Raw genomic sequence first — 21,685 nt, 5'->3', positions numbered from 1 at the left:
GACTGAGCCACCCAGGCGTCCCTATTTATTTATTTTAGAGAGAGAGAGCATAAGCAGGAGGGGCTGGGAGAGGGAGAGAGAGAATCTCAAGCAGACTCCACGCTGAAGGTGGAGCCTGATGTGGGGCTTGATCTCACGACCCTGAGACCATGACCTGAGCTGAAATCAAGAGTTGGACACTTAATCAGTTGTGTCACCCAGGCACCCCTGGATGTGTCCTTTAATCATGGTACCTTGAATTTGGCAAAGTGCAATATTTTTATTAATTGATGAAATATTGTGTGGGGGGCATTGAGAGAAGGAATCCTAGATTGACAACTCAGGATTTCCTTTAGATTATTGGTGGAAGATGGTCCATTTAACTGAAGTGGTAAACTTGAGAGACGGATACGGTTGGGACATCAAGTTAAGGTTCAGTTCTAAACATACTGAGTTTGAAGCAAAGTAGAATTATATAGCAGGGCAGTTAGAAATATGGGACTGGAACTTGGGGAGAAGGTCAAAACTGGCATATTTGGAAGGCCTCCACAGTGAGGGGTGAGTTGGTGGAAACCTTTGAAGAAAAACACAGAGCCAAGGCTGAGCCGAGGGGCTCAGGCCTGCATTTGGGGACAGGAGAATGAAACAGCCAGCAGAATCTCTTCACGAGAGCCGAGAAGATCTTCGTTCCTCAGAGAAATGTGATAGGTGGTCGTCACTGCTCTTATTTCTAGAGAGAAAACGAAAGTGTGCACTCAGGGAAGACTGGGTTGGCAGCTTCCCAAGTGGAGACTTTGACAAAACTTGTCAAAACAGTGCACGATGGCAGAGAAGGCATCTGGGTCCTCTACGAAATGTTGATATTGTTTTACGAGAGGAAGCTCAGTGTGTGTGATCTGCATGCATTTTTCTCCGTAGGTGCCAGCCTAGGAATAACCAGTGATGGATTTTTCCAACTGGAAGAATTGCCTGGGTAAGCTGTTCATTCTTCCTCAGTCTCTCCAGCTAACATTTCTTCTACCTCCCACTTCCAGCCGTTAAATGCAGGCATTGCTTGAATTTTCTTCACCTGCTTCTCTTTTTTATGATCTTGGGTATCTCACCCACTAATACCCCAGTGAACAACTCAGTTTTTTTGTTTTTTGTTTTTTAAGATTTATTTATTTATTCGAGTGAGAAAGAGAACAGGGAAGGGCAGGGGGAGAGGCAGAGAAGCAGGCTCCCCGCCAAGTGCAGAGCCGACGTGGGGCTCAGTCTCACAACCCTGAGATCATGACCTGAGCCGAGATCAAGAGCCAAATGCTTAACCCACTGAGCCACGCAGGCGCCCCCTGACTCAGATCTTTCTTGACAGTTTTTAGGACCAGAATCAAATACAGGGTGGTTTTGAAGTAGAAATAGTGGGGTCCTAAGACCATCATCTTTCTTCAGCTTTAATACAGCCTCAGCTGCCGATATGTCTCCAGTAACTGATTCTGGCTTCCAGAGCAGCAAGTGCAGAGGGAACCCCCATAAATAAAGGCTCTGTCACTGTCACAAAAGAGAGGTTTTCTGAGTTTGTCCTCGAGGTGTGTTTGGGCAAACACCCTTAGTAAACGTCCGTTACGGATTTAGATACGTAGAAAAAAAATCCACTGAGGAAGATTGCTTCTCTGATTTGAAGAAGCTGCCAGTGGCGGGCTTTCTAGGTTGGAGGGAGCCTCCGTGTGCTCACGAGATACCTCGGAGCTGGAGGAGGGACCGTTTGGTTCAGGACTGGCCTTTATCTCCGTCTGAGTAGCACTGACTCTGAAATCAGTATTGCTCAACGCTGCCGCTCCCTCGCAGCACTGCCAATCCTGTTTGGGGCCTTCATCCTCTGTTTTGGTAAAGGCCTTCATGGAGGGTGACGAATACTCCATGTCCGTACCTTAATTCACCTGGAGCCGCAGACGGTGAAGCAGGAGCAAGAGGGCTTCTTTGAGTTTCGTAGCTGCCGCGGAAACTTCCCGTGAAGACACTGGGAGCTGGCACTCTTCTGATTCCGAGGGACGCACAGTCTGTTTAGATTTGCCGTCTGCAGGGCACGCAGCTGCGTCCGAGAGCAGCCTTTCATTCCTCATGATCCACCATGTCCTGTTTGGTTTTGGGGTTGAATGATGACACATGGGAGAATGTTTCCAGAAATGTGGTCAGGACTTGTCATGTTTGGATGATACAAGTCAATCGAGACTCACCCTCGTAGAAGCTTCTTTATAGATACCTGTCCATTAAGTATTTTAAAATAAATGATTTAAAACTCAGATCATTTGTTTTAATATATTTAAAATGCTAGCCATACAAGTTTAGTAAGTGACTTTATGTATGTTAGGAACAAAAGACTCTGGGGACGTAGGAATGAACGAACAACTTTTTGCTTTCTTCTTTTTTTTTTAAGTCTCTATGTATTTTAGAGAGAGATGGGCACGCACATGTGCGTAAGCGGGGAAGGGCAGAGGGGGAGGGAGAGGGAAAAAGAATTCAAAGCAGATTCCACACTGAGGGTAGAGCCTGACGCTGGGCTCGATCTCACAACCACAAGATCATGACTTGAGCCAAAACCAAGAGTCAGATGTTTAACCGAATGAGCCACCCGGGCATCCCTTCTTCTTCCTTTAAGATTCCTTCATCATTGTTACGTTAGTAAATAAGTAAATAATTGGGGAATAGAGCAGATTCTGTAGTCAAGGTACCCTGTGCTGTGGGCTATAGGATTCAGGTTTTGACCTCACTGGCCTTATGGTTGGGTAGAGGGCAGAGTATCGACCCTGTGAAATGCTGGGGTCCAAATAGTTCCGAGGGCCCTAAACGATGAGAAGCGCTTTTGGGACTTGGAGGTGTAAGATCATGTCCAGTGAATGCTTCTGTAGTAGGAAGTGGAAGAAAGGTGCCTCTGGGAGCTGAGAACAAACGCTGAGCTTACAGTTCTCTAAGAAGCCAACTTGTTTTACACCTCTTTCTTCTGTGTTCCCCTTTGCTTGGAAAGGATCCATCAATCCCTATGAGAGCTACTCATCTTTCAGGAACCCAGAGCCTTTTTTGAGCCCTCTGCCCTGCATGGACTGTTCATCTCTGTGTTTGGGCCCACCCCAGGGCAGGGACCGCCACCCACCCCGCGTAAGGTGATGCTTCACCAAAGTATTAACAGTAAATGTTTGCGGAAGAGAGAGAAGATGGATAAAGGAAAGAAGAAAAGGAGGGAAGACCCAAAGAAAGGAGAAGCGGTCAAATATAATAGGAAAGACGGAGGTCGAGATGGAAGAGCTATTTCATAGTTCTAGACTATGTAAACATTTCTCTTTTCAAATCCTGGGTTGTAAGAGAAGCTGACTTGCAGCTGTTTGGGTTCACACTTTGTCCTCTGTCTAGACCAGACCCCTCTGATGGCACAGACTCACCACATGGATACCTTACCTTTGGAAGGTAGTAAAGAAAGGTTTCCTTTGTTCTTCCCGGATTGCTTGCTTCTTGTCCAAGCACTGTAAGGATGGTAGAGGACCCCAGCCCTGAACTGGGGGGCTCCGGCTAAGGGGCATTAATGCTCCAGGCTGCATGGAAGTAATCCTTATTGCCCTAGGGCCAGGCTTGGCTTCTCCATCACTGATCCAGACCTTCGTCAGCATTTATCTAGTGCTTAAGATGCCTTCTTAGACCAAAATTTATGCAGGGAGTCTACTTTTAATTCAGATCTATCCTATAACTCAAATGGCTTGTTTTCATTGGCCTTTAACCTACTGCAAAGGTTGGTAGAAAGGAATAGTGATCAAGGAGAAGTTCTGAGCAGGGAAGAGTCATGGTGAGTGTGTTGCCAGTTTCAGTTTTAGATGCAAAGGTAACTCACAAGGAATCATCTCTAGGGGCGCTTGGGTGGCTCAGTCAGTTCCGTGTCTGCCTTTGGCTCAGGTAGGTCATGATCTCTGAGTCCTGGGATCGAGCCCCGCATCGGGCTTCCTGCTCAGCAGGGAGTCTGCTTCTCTCTGCCCCTCCCCGATGATCCTTCTCTCTCTTTCCCGCCTCAAATAAGTATAATCTTTAAAAAAAAAATCATCTCTAGTTTCAAAGGTTTTTTTGTTTCCTCTCCAAAGAAATGAGGCTAAAGAACTTTTTTTTTTTTTTTAAGATTTATTTATTTGAGAGAGTGAGTGTGGAGGAGGGGGCAGAAGGAGAGGGAGAGAGAATCATATAAGCGGACTGCGCTGAGCATGGAGCCCGACACAGGCTTCATCTCACGACCCCGAGATCACCACCCTGAGGTCACGCCTGAGCCGAAACCAAGAGTCAGACATTCAACCAACTGCACCACCCAGGCGCCCTGAGGCTGAAGAACTTTTAATGACTAAAAATGTATTTCTCTTCTACAAAGGAATATTTTCTACATAAAAGTGCAGTGTGGCATCCAGGATTGAACCTCGGAGCAGCTAAAGGAAATAAATGGAAAAGCTGGTGAAGTCTGAATAGAGTCTGGAATTTAGTCAGTAGCAATGTGCCAACGCCCATTTCTTAGTTTTGACCAGTGTGCTGTGGTTTTGCAAGATGTTAACTTGCAGAAAAGCTGGACAGAGTGGATACAGGACACCTCTGTACTGTCTTTTCAACCTTTCCATAAATCTAAACTTATTCCAAAAAAAGTGTATTTGAGCATATTAACCCTCTCTCTCATTTTAGCCGCAGTGTCATTGTTGGTGCAGGGTACATTGCTGTAGAGATAGCCGGGATTCTCTCCGCTCTGGGTTCAAAGACCTCACTGATGATACGGCACGATAAGGTAAATTCTTTCCTTTTCCCTTCCCTTTGCTTGATGTTAATCTTTTAAAAAATCTACCCTGAGAATATTCTCTTATGTGGTCATTAAAGACTAGGGTGTAAGGCCTGTAGAGGTCAGCTGGTCTGTTCTGCATGGAACTGCATAGAAGCTATGTGATTTGGGCTGTATGTCCTTACCAGCTGCCACTGGATAATGATTTTGATTTGATCGGACTGGCTGGTATTTTCATCATGAAGTGGTAGATGGTATCAGGTGCCTTAAAAGGAAACATGCAGGCTTAAATATAAATATTAATTAAATTGAAAAGGCGGTCAGGTTAATTTCTTGTTCTGGAAATCAATTTCACATGATCAGAAGGTAGTGTTGGATTAATAACACTCAGTCAAAAAAATTTACTAAGTTGTTTGCATTAAAAGAAAACGTATCAAAGATATTTGCACACCTATGTTCATGGCAGCATTATTCACAAAAGCCCAGAGAGTGAAGCAACCCAAGTGTCCGTTGACAGATGAATGAATAAACAAAATGTGTTTATCTGTACAATGGGATATTATTCAACCTTAAAAGGAAGGACGTTCTGACACAGGCTGCAACATGCATGAACTTTGAGGACATTATGCCAAATGAAATAAACCAGTGACAAAAAGAAAAATATTATGATTCCCCTAATATGTGGTATCTAGCGTAGTCAAACTTATAAAAACAGAAAGTAGAATGGTGGTTGCTAGGGTTGAGGGCAGAAGGAAGTGGGAGTTGTTTAATGATTATAGAGTTTCAGTTTTGCAAGAAGTAAAGTTCTGGAGATAGACGGCACAACAGTGTGAATAGACGGAACACTATGGAATTGTATCCTTAGAAATGGTTGAGTTGGTAAACTTAATGTTATGTATTTTTTATCACAAAAAAACAATAACAATAATAAAGGAAGCTTACAGATCATCTTACTGAATGTCATTTTATAGATGAAGAAATTAAGGCCAAGCAAAGTTCTACGGCTGCAAATTAGCATCATAACTGAGAGTCAGCTAAGGTCTTAGAAAGCCCAGGACAGTATAGTTGACCCTTGAACAACTTGGGGGTTGGGGTGCTGACCCCCTGTGTAGTGGAAAATCCAAGTGCAACTTGTAACTCCCTAAAAACTACTAATAACCTACTGTTGACCTTGACCCGAAGCCTTACCAATACCATAAACAGTTAACATGTATTTCGTATATGTGTTATATATAAAATTTTTACAGTAAAGTATGCTGGAGAAAAGAAAATGTTATTAAGAAAATCATAAGAGGGGCACCTGGGTGGCTCTGTTGGTTAAGCATCTGACTCTTGATTTTTTTTTTTTTTTAAGATTTTATTTATTTATTTATTCGACAGAGATAGAGACAGCCAGTCAGAGAGGGAACACAAGCAGGGGGAGTGGAAGAGGAAGAAGCAGGCTCATAGTGGAGGAGCCTGACGTGGGGCTCGATCCCATAACGCCGGGATCACGTCCTGAGCCGAAGGCAGACGCTTAACCGCTGTGCCACCCAGGCGCCCCCTGACTCTTGATTTTAGCTTACGTCATGATCTCAGGGTTGTGAGATCGAGCCCCACATCGGGCTCCATGCTGGGCATGGAGCCTGCTTAAGATTTTCTCTCCCTCTCTCAAAAAAAAAAAAAATCATAGGAGAGGGGTGCCTGGCTGGCTCAATGAGTAGACCACGTGACTCTTGATCTCAGGGTTGTGAGTTCAAGTCCCACATTGAGTGTAGCGCTTACTTAAAGAAAAAGAAAATCGTAAGAGAAAACACAATTACGATATCGTACTGTAAAAAAAAAAAATCCATGTATAGTATAGTTGGACACATGCAGTTCAAATGTGTTCAAGGGTCAGCTGTTTCTTTCTGCTAAAATGCAGCCTCCATGTGATTACCTGGAGAAGTGTTACTTTATATGTTTTTTTTTAAGATTTTATTTATTTATTTGATAGAGAGCATGAGCAGGGGGAGCGGCAGGCAGAGGGAGAAGGAGAAGCAGGCTCCCCGCCAAACAGGGAGCCCGATGCAGGGCTCGATCCCAAGGACCCCAGGGTTATGACCTGAGCTGAAGGCAGATGCTTAACTGAATGAGCCACCCAGGCACCCCTGTTTTTTGTTTTGTTTTTTGTTTTGAATAATCATGATAGTACCACCGGGTTTTGGTACAATTTTGGCACTTTCAGGGACATGGTTCCAGGCAATAACAAGGGTGCTGGCCTAAGAATCTGGCTGACCTTAACAAGCATGTGGTTTGGTCAGTCATTTAATGCTTTAGGGACAGGATTTATCAGATCCCTGACCATTCAAATGCTATGGTTCCTAATTCTTGATTATTTGAGCAAATAGAGGGAGACAATGTAAATTGATAACCCCAGTCAACATGTAGTTGAAAGAGCTTTCTCTTTACTTGGAGATTTCTCAAATCATTCACCCGCAGGAGATTTATATCCTGAATAATGTTTCCCCTAGGTAAGTGGTGTGTTATTTTGCATTGCAGGAATATACTCAGCAAACAGGAAGGAAGGAGAGAGGCAGAGGGATAGGTAGCCTTAATTTAATGTGTAAATAAGTATATCAGCTGCAGCAGGTAATCAGTGGAGTGGGTAATTCCTGCATTTGGAAAATCAGCTCGTTCACACCCGTATTTGGGTTTCCTGCCCTCGCCAACGCCCCATGCATCAGGCTAATTCTCCTCCTCTTCCCTGTCCTGGTGTAAGTCCATTCTAGAACTGTCCTGTGAACTCATGACCTCCCATCTTCACCCTGCCTGGGGGTTTGTTGCATTTGGATTATCACAAAGAACTCTCCAAGGCCATGGTCTTGACTTTGTTGCGTAGATACGGAGATTTTGCTAGCGAGATCTTCCTTTGAATCATACCAGAGTGGAAGCTGCCTTGGAAATACTGAAAGGGGAAGGAGGATTTCTGGTCCCAAGACATAATTAAGGAAAAAAGAATCAAGCTTGGGAGGAGAGGGACGTGACGAAGAGAGTAGAAGCCTGGAGGTTGCCTGTCTGTTTAACTCTAAAATGGGAGTTGGTGAAATCAGACATAAGACAGACATCAGTGGTGATGTAGGAAAATAGATTAAAACTCCACTTACAATATGGCCGTGAATGAAGGAGGAGCTAGGAGAGAGGATGATGATACTTGGCTCCCAAGTTTGTAATGTATCTTTAATCAAGGTTTATTCCTTTCCTATCACCCATCCCTCTGGTGCCTCTGTTTGTATACAGGTACTTAGAAATTTTGATTCGATTATCAGTTCAAACTGCACTGAAGAGCTGGAGAATTCCGGCATAGAGGTCCTGAAGTACTCACAGGTACGGCCGAGCCCGGGGCACACTCACAGCCCTTCTTCCTCTGTGTGTCGTGAATCACACTTTCTGCTTTGGTTCCAACCGACTGTTTAAGAAACACAAACTCTATGTCTCCCCCAGTCAATGTATTCCTTTCTAGAGTACTACCAATTCTTTTCTTTTTCCTAAGAAGCTATATTTCTCAATGTGTGAGTAAAGTCAACGTATAAAAGATTAGAAATCTGCTAGTTGAATTTACTTAGAACTACCACTCATTTTTTTTGTGCTCAAATGCCTTATTGAACATGCTTATTTTTGAGGTTTATATTTATATTTCAGGAAATAATATTATGGAATCTTTTTAAAGCATACCCTTTTGAGTTCTGCAAGTGGACAGAATTACAGAGTACTTTACTTCTTGGAGAATCACTGAATTTCAGTTTTCCTGGAGCATTAGGCTTGCAAAGCAATTTTGTCCCTAGAGCTGTTCCCTCTCAGCAACGGCCCCATCAAGTAAAATAATAATTGTGAAGTTGCTTTGTGAATGTAAAAGTGATAACCTGGTAGTGGGGTCAGAACCCTTTGGGGTCTTCACTAAACCGTGTGCACCCAGCTCTTCTGACCCGATTCTCACCCCCTCCCTGTTCTGATTAAGACCATCCAGAAGAAGTATCAACTGTGAGGTGTGAGCAAGATTCTTAGCGATGCTGCTGCGGCCCGTTTCCTCCCCACCCTCTGATCGCCAATCACTGTGCTTAGATTTGTGACTTAAAATTTGATCAGGGTTTTTAAGAAGCACAGTTTAAAAACCTTGTGTTTAGGGTGAAGCATTAGGGTGTTGACACAAGCAGACATTTCTGGCCATTGGCTGGGTAATCCGGGCCAACCTAGGAAACAGTCTTGGCTCCCAGGAGTGGCGGTGTTGGCGTCGTTTGGGCAAAAGTGAATGTGTTAGCATGAAGGATCCACATGTGGGATTTGGTGGAAATTTTTTGAATGTTAAGAATTCTAATTTCCTCTTTGTTTTCCGTCTTCTCTCCCTCTCCCCAATTTTACACATTTTATTTGCCAATAGGTCAAGGAAGTTAAACAGACTTCCTCAGGCTTGGAACTGTGCATGATTACTTCAGTTCCTGGCAGGAAACCCACCTTGACCACGATTCCAGATGTTGACTGCCTGCTATGGGCCATTGGGCGGGACCCAAACTCCAGTGGCCTGAGTTTAAACAAAGTGGTAAGCTGACTGAGTCTAACCAAAACAGTCTTGGATCTGTTAGCAGTCCTGTGTTCCCCACCCCCTGTCCCCCTAAACTTTGGTGGATTCCGTTTGGTTTTTTTCTCTTTATTCCATATATCCGTTTGTCATCAAATCCCACTGCTTCTTTGAAATTGAAAAAAAAAAATATTTTCCCTTTTTAGTGTGATACCCTAGATCAAGTCTCTGCCACCTCAAATCACGGTTGTCCAGCAGTGCCCTGACGAGCCTCTTCCTTACACATTTCCTTTTTACAATGATACTTGGCCCTTCTAAAGCCCTGTAATTAATCCTTATCATCTGCAGCCTCATCTCGATTGCTGGGTGCGTCAATCATCCTGGACATTTTGGGCGCTTGGGGATGGAAGTGGATGTGAAGCCAATCTGCCAGTGTTAAAATTAGCATTCTCAGTTGTTCTTTCCAGTTTTGAAGGCGAGTCTACTGTAGTAGCTTGGGGTCTGAGTCCCAGAGTTTGACCCAATTTTGAATCTTAGTTCTGTTACTTACCAGTTGCATAGCCTTAAGCAAGCAGCTTAATTACTCTTAAGTTTCAATTGCTTCATATTAACGTAGGAATAAAAATAGTCCTGGTCTCCCTGGGTTATAGAGAAGAGTAGATGATGAGAAAGTGCATGCAAAGTATTTATTTATTTACAGATTTTATTTATTCGAGAGAGAGAAAGTGAGAGAGAGCACCAGCAGGGGGAAGGGAGAGAGGGAGCAGCAGACTCCACGCTGAGCAGAGAGGCCAATGCGGGACTCGATTCCAAGACCCTGGGAGCATGACTTGAGCCAAAGGCAGACGCTTAACCCACTGAGCCACCCAGACCACCACATAGTAATTAGTTTAGATGCTGGCTTGTAGTATGAACTCAGCCCGTGTTAACCAGCTGCTGTCGTTGATGATGATGATTTTCCTGATATGGACACTACTCTACAAGTAATAATAGGATTATTTTATGTTTGTGGTTTTTATATTTGATGGAACCTCTTGAGCAGTGTGTAACATTTTGATTTATGTTCTAATAGTAATATACTTTATCATGTGGATTTTTTTTTTCATTTCATAAAAGGTGTTTTTCAGCATTTTAAAAAGTAAAATATGCAGGGGCGTCGGGGTGGCTCAGTGGGTTAAGCATCTGCCTTTGGCTCAGGTCATGATCCCAGGACTCTGGGATCGAGCCCCACGTCCAGCTCCCTGCTCAGTAAGAGGCCTGCTTCTCCCTCTTCCTCTGCCTGCCACTCTCCCTGCTTGTGCTCTCTCTCTCTGTGTCAAATAAATAAAATCTTAAAAAAAAAAAAAAAAAAGTAAAATATCCAGAGTGATATCTTGTTTATCTTGTTTTTAATCTTACTATTTGGTGAAATTTAGTAAAACTGTCTATTTTCATATTAAAAAACTAGTCATCCGGGGCGCCTGGGTGGCTCAGTCAGTCGGGCGTCTGCCTTTGGCTCGGGTCAGGGTCCTAAGGTCCTGGGATTGAGCCCCACATTGGGCTCCCTGCTTGGTGGGAAGTCTGCTTCTCCCTCTCCTTTGCCCCTCCCCCCTGCTCGTGCACTCTCTCTCTCTCTCTCTCCCTCAAATAAATAAAAATCTTTAAAAAAAAAAAAAAGAAAAAGGATGTTTTTCACCTTGTGGTTGAGTGTTGTGGTTTTTTAAAAAATTCAGGCTGAAGAGGTGCTTGAAATGAAGATCCAGAGATTTGGTTTGCCTTTTTTTTTTTTTTTTAAAGATTATTTATTTATTTATTTGACAGAGATAGAGACAGCCAGCGAGAGAGGGGACACAAGCAGGGGGAGTGGGAGAGGAAGAAGCAGGCTCCCAGCAGAGGAGCCCGATGTGGGGCTCGATCCCGGAACGCCGGGATCACGCCCTGAGCCGAAGGCAGACGCTTAACCGCTGTGCCACCCAGACGCCCCATGGTTTGCCTTTTTTTGTAAATAGACCAAAGAGTGACATGATTGCCTTTCACCTTTTTAGGGGATTCAAACTGATGACAAAGGCCATATCCTAGTAGATGAATTCCAGAATACCAACGTAAAAGGCATCTATGCAGTTGGGGACGTGTGTGGAAAAGCTCTTCTTACTCCAGGTACTGTTTCCTCGTTTTTTGGGTGAGGGAAGCTCTGTGGGTTGTATAAAACCATTCAGCTCGTCGCAGTCCAGTCCAGGGTGTCTGAATGTTGTCAAAATAATAATGTATTGAAATAGTTTGGTACCTGATGTTTTCTGAATAATACTCATTTTTCCTTAGAAGACTTTAACAGGGCTTTAGTGAAGGCTGAAATGGTTATAGAGATGATATGGTTACCTTCTGAAGAAGCCCTAAGTTAGAATCCGAGTTACATGTGGTGACATTGGAAGGAAGTGGCTTTGGGAAGAAGCAATTTAGAGAGGCATTCTTATATGATTATCTAGTCTTTTTTTTTTAAGGTTTTTATTTTTATTTGTGTATACCTATTTTTTTAATTTATTTTTTAAGTAGGCTCCATGCCCAACGTGAGTCTTGAACTCATGATCCTGAGATTGGGAGTCGCATGCTCTACCCACTGAGCCAGCCAGGCGCCCTGATTATTTAGCCTTGGTAACGACCAAGAGTGACCCAACTCCCTTCCTCCCATACCTCAACCTGCTTTCTGAGTTAACTGGCACCATTTGAACCTCTTTGTCTCACTTTTATTAGCGACATCACTCACTCCATCTGCTTTCACTCTGTGCCTCACCAGCCTTTGTAAAATGGCCCTGGGTCTTTCCTCGGAATGGAAAGTTGCCCCAGTGAGACACCCAAAGCCTTTTAGCTCCTTCAGGAAGTTCTTTTAACAAAAGCAAAATAACAAGCAAAATTTCAAAAACTTGACAATATAATCTAATCGTTGAAAATTATAACAACGAAAATTTCTAATGTATCCTTCTGATACCTTATTTTGGGAAAAAACTGTCACTTTGTAATCAACAAAATTAATAACTGATGTTTTTACTGAATGTAGGCATTTTTTCCAAATACGAGACAAAAACAGGCTAAGGAGAATAAACTGTAAAAAAATAAGAAGTAAAAATAATTTTAAAAATAAACTTAAAAAAAAAATCTTATGGGGGTGCCTGGATGGCTCAGTTGGTTAAGCATCCGACTCCTGATCTCAGCTCAGGTCATGATCTCAGGGTCGTGAGTTCAAGCCCTGCGTTGAGCTCCAGCTTAAAAAAAAACTTTGTCAAGTCAGTAATGATATGACTAAGTGTGTAACTGCTGATTGTCTGAGACCATGGTCATCAGAACCAAATGGGCCCAGAAGTCCCCTTGGACAGCAGGGGAGAGTGTGGGGTCATTCACCATCCAGGATCGTGGTCTTTATCCTTGCCAACCAGAGCCCTAATGCATCAGGACCAGCCAGGGGGGAGGAGCCACTATGTATGTACCCGATAGAGAGGTGGAGGCTGGGAAGGCCTTCTAGGGAATTAAAGAAAAGAAAAACACCTTACTGTGAAATGAATAAGGTTATAAAGTAGGACTGAAGCTGCTCAAAACCAATATAGTTTGCTTCATTAATATTGTATGAAAAACCTAATATCCCAATTAAGTAGGTAACCGCCAGATTATTGGGAACTAGTAAATATGCCCCCCCTTTTTTTGCCCTAATAGAATGTACAGAATTCACATAAGCTGATAGTTTTGAATTGTTAACTAAGGCGTTGGTATGTCTTCATTATAGTGACCTAGATATTATAATGAGCATTGGCATAAAACTTTGTCAGAATTAGTACATTAAGCCAGATGAGAAAATGGTTAGTAGAACAATTCTGCAGTTTTAAAGTGAACAATAAACTGAAACCTGACTTAAAAAATATCTTTGTAGTTGCCATAGCTGCTGGCCGAAAACTTGCCCATAGGCTTTTTGAATGCAAAGAAGATTCCAAATTAGACTATGACAACATCCCCACTGTCGTCTTCAGCCACCCCCCAATTGGGACAGTGGGACTCACGGAAGGTAGGTATTTAAAAACACAGGTGAGGGGCACCTGGGTGGCTCAGTCGGTTAAGTGTCTGCCTTTGGCCCAGGTCGTGATCCCAGGGTCCTGGGATCTAGCCCCACATAGCTGCTCAGCAGGGAGCCTGCTTCTCCCTCTCCCTCTGTCTGCCACTCCTGCTTGTGCTCTCTCACTCTGTCAAATAAATAAATAAAATCTTAAAAAAAAAAAAAATCAAAATCTCCTTAAAGAATAAAAAAATTAAAACACGGGCAATTTATAGTTTCCCTCTTCCCCCTAATTCCAGGGGGAAATTGCCGACTAACTCTATCTTCACTCCCTAAGTTGCACTCCTTTCTGGTTGGCCTCTTCTCACAATTCCAGTTTCCTCCCTAACTACTAACACTTGGAGAGTAGAATTGCTTTTCCCCACACCACTGTGTGTCTTTTTGCCATTTTTAGCTTTTTTATTTGAACTAATTTCAAATTTAAGGAAAAGTTGCAAAAATACAGTAGTTCTCCTTATCATCGGTTTCACTTTCCGTGGTTTGTTACCCGTGGCCAGCTGTGGTCTGGAAAGAGATGATCCTCCCGACTTATTGTCAGAGGTCAGGAGTAGCCTCACGCTAGGTCACTGCCTACGTCACTCACCTCACTTCATTCCTCACAGAGGCATTTTATCACCTCACATCATCACAAGAAGGATGAATGCAGTATGACAAGGCATTTTGAGAGGGACCACATTTCGTGTAACTTTTGTTACAAGTGTATTGTAGTTCTGTTTTTAATATCAGTTATTGTTAATCTACTGTGCCTAACTTATGAATTAAACTTTATCGTAGGTGTGTATGTATAGGAAAAAAATAGTATACATAGGCTTTGGTCTTATCCAGAGTTTCAGGCATCCACTGGGGGTCTTGGAACGTTTTCCCCGTGGATAATAGGAGACTACTGTAGTACAAAGGATTCCTGTATACCTATAACGTTTTTGCTTTACCATAGTTTTTCTCTACACACACACATACACACACACACACACTTCAGTATCTATTTCCTAGAAACAAGTCCATTCCTTTATATAGGCAAGCTACAATTTTCAAGTGACAGCATTTAAATTGATATAATATTGGGTGCAGGGTTAGGCAAAATAGGTAAAGGGGATTAAGAGGTACAGACCTCGAGTTATAAAATAAATAAGTCACGGGAATGAAAAGCACAGCATAAGGAATACAGTTATTAATATTATAATAATTTTGTATGGTGACTACACTTAATCATGGTGAGCATTTTGTAATGTTTATAATTGTCGAATCAGTATGTTGCATTCCTGAAACTAACAATATTATGTCAACTGTACATCAGTTTACAAAAAAGGTATTAAAAAAGAAATAAATTCATACAGTATTATCTAAATTTTGTCTTAACCACATTTTGCTAGTTATCTCAAATAATGTCTTCAAATATATATATATATATATATATATATTTTTTTTTTTTTTAAAGTAATCTCTATGCCCAACTTGGAGCTCAAACTCAGAACCCCCAGATCAAGAGTCACATGCCCCAGCAACTGAGCCAGCCAGGTGCCCCTCAAATAATGTCATTTTGAACACTTTTTCCCTCAAGGCCAGGATTCAGTCCAGGATGATGTGTTGTATTTCGTTTTCATACCTCTTTGGTCTCCTTTATTTGAGAGACAAAATTCCGTATCTTTCCTTTGTCTTTCATGACATCGGCATTTATGTTACAGAATGTCCCTCATTGTAGTTTTGTTGATATTTTCTCATGATTTGACTCTGATTATATGTTTCTGGCCATCTCTCTCTTCAATAGCTCAGTGGAATTGTTTGGGTTTTTGAGAGATGTTTTTTTTCCCTGTGCATTATAGATGAGGCCATTTATAAATATGGAAAAGAAAATGTGAAGACCTATTCAACCACCTTTACCCCAATGTATCATGCGGTTACCAAAAGGAAAACAAAATGTGTGATGAAAATGGTTTGTGCCACCGCAGAAGAAAAGGTATGGGGAAAATGTAGTAAGCTAAAGAATGTTTTCAGACTTGGCAGGGATGGGGGTATTTTGGTGGAGTGGGGAGACCAAGTAAAGAGTTAATAAGCCTTTTCTGTCTCAGCTGGTGCAGTCCCACTTTTATCTGCCTACACGTACTGGGGTTCTTTGTAGTATTTCATTAAGAAAGAAGGTCCCAGGGGCACCTGGGTGGCTCAGTCGGTTAAGCATCTGAGCCTTTGGTTCAGGTCATGATCCCAGGGTCCTGGGATTGAAACCGAGCTCGGGCTCCTGGCTCAGCGGGGAGTCTGCTTCTCCGTCCCCCTCTGTCTCTTCCCCCCCACCCACTTGTGCACTCTCTCTCACTTCGTTTTCTCTCTCAAATAGATAAAATCTTTTTAAAAAGAAAGAAAGAGGGGCACCTGGGTGGCTCAGATGGTTAAGTGTCTGCTTTGGCTTGGGTTGTGATCTCCAGGTCCTGGGATCGAGCCCCACGTCGGGCTCCTGGCTCAGTGGGGAGTCTGCTTCTCCCTCCCCCTCTGCCTCTCCCCCTGCTTGTGCTTTGTCTCTCTGAAATGAATAAATAAAACAATCTTAAAAAAAAAAAAAAGAAAGAAGGTTCCATATGTTTATGCTTTTAAAACATAAGAGGGAAAGGTAGAAAAGCTCACTGTCATTGACCCATAGGCAAGAATAGATAGGCTCCTCAGAAATATGGATATCTGTAAGACCTTAATGGAAGATAAATTTAGATTTAACATAACCAATCAGTGAAGAAGAGAGCGCTTATTCAATAAAATTTTCTGGGATATCACTTATCTACTTTGGTTTAATATTTTGAGGAACTGCCTGTTTTCCAGAGTGGCTGCATGCTTTTCACATGCCCCTCAGCCCTGCGTGAGGGTTCCAGTGCCCCCACCCCCTCGCCAACACTTGTTACTGTCTTTTATTATAATCGTCCCAGTGGATGTGAAGTGGTGTCTCCTTGCGATTTAAATTTTGAGCAGGTGTGAATTTGAACAGGTTTTTTAAAAAATAATTTTTTAAATAGATTTCTTTGGGTATTAGGTCAACCTATAGGGCTTTTCTACAAATTGAATTAAACGTTACAGTGGGACATAGCAATATGCTCTGGGAACGTGGCTCTGTGAAGGGACAGTGGATTAGTTGAAGATTCAGGAGTAGTTTCTAGTTTCTCTTGTCAAAAAGAGCCTAGTCTGTATCTGATTCAGTGACCTTGTAGACCAAAAGCCACAAGACATAGTCCCTGGATTACAGAAATCCACGTCACTGAGGATTGACAGAAGCAGAGAGTCAGAGCAAAGAAAGTAAGTGGGTTGGCAGCAGAACAAAAGTTGCTGTTTTTTGGCCCTGAATGTTCCTGATTAGTCTAAGATGTCCAGATACTGAATCGGTATGGTCTCTACTTATCTCTTATCAGTTACTTCTTCATGCCCTTTGTCATTCATTCATTCATTCATTCATTACCGGACAGACTCCCAAGGACTAAGAATGGGGATATGGAGAGGAATCCTATAAAGTTCCTGCCATCCCCAAAAGCTCTTTGTAAATTCAGTTTGTTTGTTTGTTTGTTTGTTTGTTTATTTTAAAAGATTTTATTTATTTATTTGACAGAGAGACAGCCAGCGAGAAAGGGAACACAAGCAGGGGGAGTGGGAGAGGAAGAAGCAGGCTCCCATGGAACAGGGAGCCCTACACGGGGCTGGATCCCAGGACCCTGGGATCATGCCCTGAGCCGGAGGCAGATGCTTAACGACTGAGCCACCCAGGCACCCCTGTAAATTCAGTTTAGATCACAATATCTAAAAATCTGGCTGTGTTATATATGTATGGTTTGGGACTTTTTGGGTTGTAAATTGAGATATACTTTTTTAATTGTAAAAAAACAGAACATCAAATTGACCGTCCTAATCATTGTAAGTGTAGAATTCGGTAATATATTCTTGTTTTTTTGTAAAATTTTTTATTTATTTATTTGAGAGACAGAGAGGGAGCGAGAGAGAGGGCTCAAGCTGGAGGAGGGGCAGAGGGAGAGGGAGACGCAGGCCTCCCACTGAGCAGGGAAACCAATGCAGGGCTCGATCCTAGAACCCTGGGATCATGACCTGAGCCAAAGGCAGTTGCCTAACTGACTGAGCCACTCAGGCACCCCGCTTGATTTATTTTTAAACAAAATATTTTTGTGGCTAAATTTTATACTTTCTTACTTTGCTAAGAATATTTGCTAGAGGTGAACATTAATACAGTTTTTTTTTATTATTTTTTTAAATGATTTTTTATTATATTATGTTAGTCACCATACAGTACATCCCCAGTTTCCGATGTAAAGTTCGATGATTCATTAGTTGCGTATAACACCCAGTGCACCATGCAATACATGCCCTCCTTACCACCCATCACCGGTCTATCCCATTCCCCCACCCTCCTCCCCTCTGAGGCCCTCAGTTTGTTTCTCAGAGTCCATAGTCTCTCATGTTTCATTCCCCCTTCTGATTACCCCCCCTTTCTCTATCCCTTTCTACCCCTACCAATCATCCTATTTCTTATGTTCCACAGATGAGAGAAATCATATGATATTTGTCTTTCTCTGCTTGACTTATTTCACTTAGCATTATCTCCTCCAGTGCCGTCCATGTTGCAGCAAATGTTGAGAACTCGTTCTTTCTGATAGCTGAGTAATATTCCATTGTATACATGGACAACAACTTCTTAATCCAGTCATCTTTTGAAGGGCATCTCGGCTCCTTCCACGATTTAGATATTGTGGACAATGCTGCTATGAACATTGGGGTGCATATGGCCCTTCTCTTCACTGCGTCTGTATCTTTGGGGTAGATACCCAGTAGTGCAATGGCTGGGTCATAGGGTAGCTCAATTGTTAACTTTTTAAGGGACCTCCACACTGTTTTCCAGAGTGGTTGTACCAACTTGCATTCCCACCAACAATGTAGGAGGGATCCCCTTTCTCCACATCCTGTCCAACAATTGTTGTTTCTTGCCTTGTCTATTTTTGCCATTCTAACTGGCGTAAGGTGGTATCTTAGTGTGGTTTTGATTTGAATTTCCCTGATGGCTAATGATTTTGAACACTTTTTCATGTGTCTGTTAGCCATTTGTATGTCTTCATTGGAAAAGTGTCTGTTCATATCTTCTGCCCATTTTTTGAATTGTTTGTTTCTCGTGTATTGAGTTTGAGAAGTTCTTTGTAGATCTTGGATACCAGTCTTTTATCTGTAGTGTCATTTGCAAATATATTCTCCCATTCCATGGGCTGCCTCTTAGTTTTTTATTTTTTTATTTTTATTTTTTAAAGATTTTATTTATTTATTCTACAGAGATAGAGACAGTCAGCGAGAGAGGGAACACAAGCAGGGGGAGTGGGAGAGGAAGAAGCAGGCTCATAGTGGAGGAGCCTGATGTGGGGCTCGATCCCGTAACGCCGGGATCACGTCCTGAGCCGAAGGCAGACGCCTAACCGCTGTGCCACCCAGGCGCCCCTCTTAGTTTTTTTGACTGTTTCCTTGGCTGTGCAGAAGCTTTTTATCTTGATGAAGTCTCATAAGTTCATTTTATCTTTTGTTTCTCTTGCCTTTGGAGATGTGTCATGAAAAAGATTGCTTTGGCCAATGTCGTAGAGGTTGCAGCCTATGTTCTCCTCTAGAATTTAGATGGATTCCTGTCTCACATCGAGATCTTTCATCCATTTGGAGTTTATTTTTGTGTATGGTGTGAGAGAGTGGTCAAGTTTCATTCTTTTGCATGTAGCTGTCCAATTTTCCCAGCACCATTTATTGAAGAGGCTGTCTTTTTTCCACTGGATGTTTTTTCCTGCTTTGTCAAAGATTAGTTGCCCAAAGAGCCGAGGGTCCATTTCTGGGTTCTCTATTCTGTTCCATTAATACAGTTTTAAAATGATTGAGAAACAACTGGAAAATGTGATATGAAACAAATGTCTCTTAATGGTCCTTCGTGCGGTCATCCAGTGTGTATGGACTGAGGGCCTCCTGAGGACCATCTTTTGCTTGGTCATATGGAGACAGCAGGAAGCAAATGTAGGCAGGTCCCCTCTGTGTAGAGATTAAAATCTGCGAGGAAGGTGCACTGGAATTTTCTAGTCCCCAAATAAATAGAACACTGGAGTTGTGATAGAGTCATGAAAGAGGGGTACTGGTACTGAGAGATCACATGACAGACAATTTCGCTTGGTTGGGAAGCCAAGGGTAGCTATTGGAAGAACAAATGGGCTTTAACTCAAAAGGGGAGGAAAAATTGTCCACATAGAGGGAACAGCTTGTGCAAAGGAGAGAGCAGGTGAATACTCAGGCCCAGAAGAAATGCCAGAGGGGCCTGAGCGGGGAGCGCCTGAGCGGGGAGGGCTGCGTGGGGCTGGCTGGGGAGGAACGTGGACACAGGACTGTAGCAGCTTGTAGGCTGTGCTATTGCCATGTCCAGAGAAGAGACTCAGGTGTTCTAGAAGTTTTAAAATACCACGTATCTCCCATGACAAATACAAAATGTATTAGTCTACCTAATAAGAACTTTTACTTTAAGAATTTTTCTCCCCCCCCCCCCAGGTTGTTGGAATCCACATGCAAGGAATCGGGTGTGACGAAATGTTGCAGGGTTTTGCTGTTGCAGTTAAAATGGGAGCAACGAAAGCTGACTTTGACAACACAGTTGCTATTCACCCTACCTCCTCAGAAGAACTGGTCACGCTTCGTTGAAAACCCAGAGACTCATATGGCGGGCAGCTGGACCAGTAGACCTGAAATGAACCAAATCGCCACGTTTACTTACTGTTCCTGTTTTACGTATTCCTTTATTGTAATCAGGATATTCCGACAGTGGAAATTTTCAGTGAAATAGGACTTATTTATGTAATTAGAGATTTGTTTTGTCGTCCAGGGTTAATTTTCATTTGATTGCATCTCACAGTAATCAATCGTTCAAAGTTGTGTGTTGTTGTTTTATTAACAGCTCTGTTCTGGTTTTTTTGTTCTGTTATGTTTTGTTTTTGTTTGAGCCTCATCCCGGCCATAAAACTATATGAAGTACAGTTAACTAAGGCACTTGAATGAATATAGCTTGCTAATTTTTATAGATGAAGAGGACAGCAGCATCAAAGCTGTGACCTTTCTCTAAAAGCATATAATACGAGAGACCCGCCCTCCCTATTTTATTACTTTTGCTTTAAATGATTAAAAATCATGTTCCTTTTATGAGGTGAAGTACGTCAAACTTGGGAAAGATTTACACGAGTGAGGGACATCTTGGAAGTGATTTCTGCTTCCAGAAGGAGAGAAATTCAAAGTCTCTTCTCTGCTAAGAGTTCATAGTTCAATGAATGATTTCAAGTTTTTTATGTGTTCTTGTCATTTTTTTTTTCCTGAAAATGATTTCCAAAAATCTGAAAATAAAATCATAGCCTTTTCTTCTTACAAAATTTGTTATTAGGAATTTATAGCTAACAGTTCATTTTCTAAGAATATTTCACATTGGATATTATGTGCTAACAGTGAGCTCCCTTAAGTAGGCTTAAGGCCTTATGGGGGGGATTTTTTATAGATTAAGAGCAGAGGTATAAAAGAAACATTTAGCAAAGTTAGTGGTTGAGTTGGAAGAACAGTCTAGAAATCACTTAGGTTTTTAGCATTTTATCTCCATTAGCTTTCACCAACTAGGTAAGTTAGTTAAATTTTGCCATGGTTTTCATTAGTGACATAGTGGTACTGACTTCTTTCTTGAAGCTTTTACTGAATGTCTTTCTGGTTAGCCATGACCAGGTTGCCACTCTGACTTACTGAGTAGGTCCAGTGTCAATAGAAGAAAAATACTACAGTAGTAACTAGGTTATGTGACTGTTGGAGCAAGAAAATAAGGTCTAAAAACCCGGACATGGACTGACATAACCACTCCCCACCTCTTTGTCAACTGCTTAAAGGTAGTGGCCCATGGTTCTGGGCTCTGCCGACGTGGTTTGTGTCTTACTCTGTAAAGGGCCCCGATTTCGGGTGTGACTTTGTAAGGAACAGGGGGGACTCTACTAGTTAGAGCCACTCTAACATCATGTATTTTTTATCTTGGGTGTCCTTTGCCCTGCTTTTTTTCTGGGTCTGTAGTAAAACAACATGCAAGTAACCTTTTCCAAGTTGCAGTCTTCGTCTCATCAGTTCCCAAATGGGTCTAGGCTGGGAGGTGATCTGGCCGCACAGCCTCTGTTACACAAAGCACGGGGCAATGTAAAGATATACAAGGCAGCACGTTGTGTACTATCTGGCACATTGTAGGTCCCCTCATTAGAGTGGTGGTTGGAGGAAAGACATGGCACGGTTGACCCTTGAACAACACGGGTTTGAATTG

At 42.4% G+C, this 21,685-nt stretch overlaps 1 protein-coding gene and 1 non-coding gene across 2 annotated transcripts in view; one reads left to right on the top strand and one right to left on the bottom strand.

Annotated features, from left to right (window-relative positions):
- The window catches only part of GSR (glutathione-disulfide reductase), a 46,666-nt gene extending 25,198 nt beyond the window's left edge, over nucleotides 1–21,468 (top strand). The window contains exons 6-13 of the mRNA XM_040643282.1: nucleotides 898–952; nucleotides 4,663–4,762; nucleotides 8,012–8,098; nucleotides 9,150–9,308; nucleotides 11,312–11,423; nucleotides 13,183–13,314; nucleotides 15,183–15,316; nucleotides 19,900–21,468. Of these exons, the coding sequence (XP_040499216.1) occupies nucleotides 898–952; nucleotides 4,663–4,762; nucleotides 8,012–8,098; nucleotides 9,150–9,308; nucleotides 11,312–11,423; nucleotides 13,183–13,314; nucleotides 15,183–15,316; nucleotides 19,900–20,049 (929 nt within the window). The 3' untranslated portion in view covers nucleotides 20,050–21,468. The remainder of the gene's footprint in view (nucleotides 1–897; nucleotides 953–4,662; nucleotides 4,763–8,011; nucleotides 8,099–9,149; nucleotides 9,309–11,311; nucleotides 11,424–13,182; nucleotides 13,315–15,182; nucleotides 15,317–19,899) is intronic.
- On the bottom strand, nucleotides 11,823–11,895 carry TRNAG-CCC. The gene has a single exon. It is a non-coding gene; the product is annotated as a tRNA-Gly (tRNA).
- Nucleotides 21,469–21,685: the final 217 nt, after the last annotated feature.

Source organism: Ursus maritimus, unplaced genomic scaffold, assembly GCF_017311325.1.
Source record: "Ursus maritimus isolate PB19 unplaced genomic scaffold, ASM1731132v1 scaffold_28, whole genome shotgun sequence".
Classification (NCBI taxonomy): domain Eukaryota; kingdom Metazoa; phylum Chordata; class Mammalia; order Carnivora; family Ursidae; genus Ursus; species Ursus maritimus.
The sequence above is the reverse complement of the archived record's forward strand: the minus strand, read 5'-3'. Positions and strand labels throughout refer to the sequence as shown.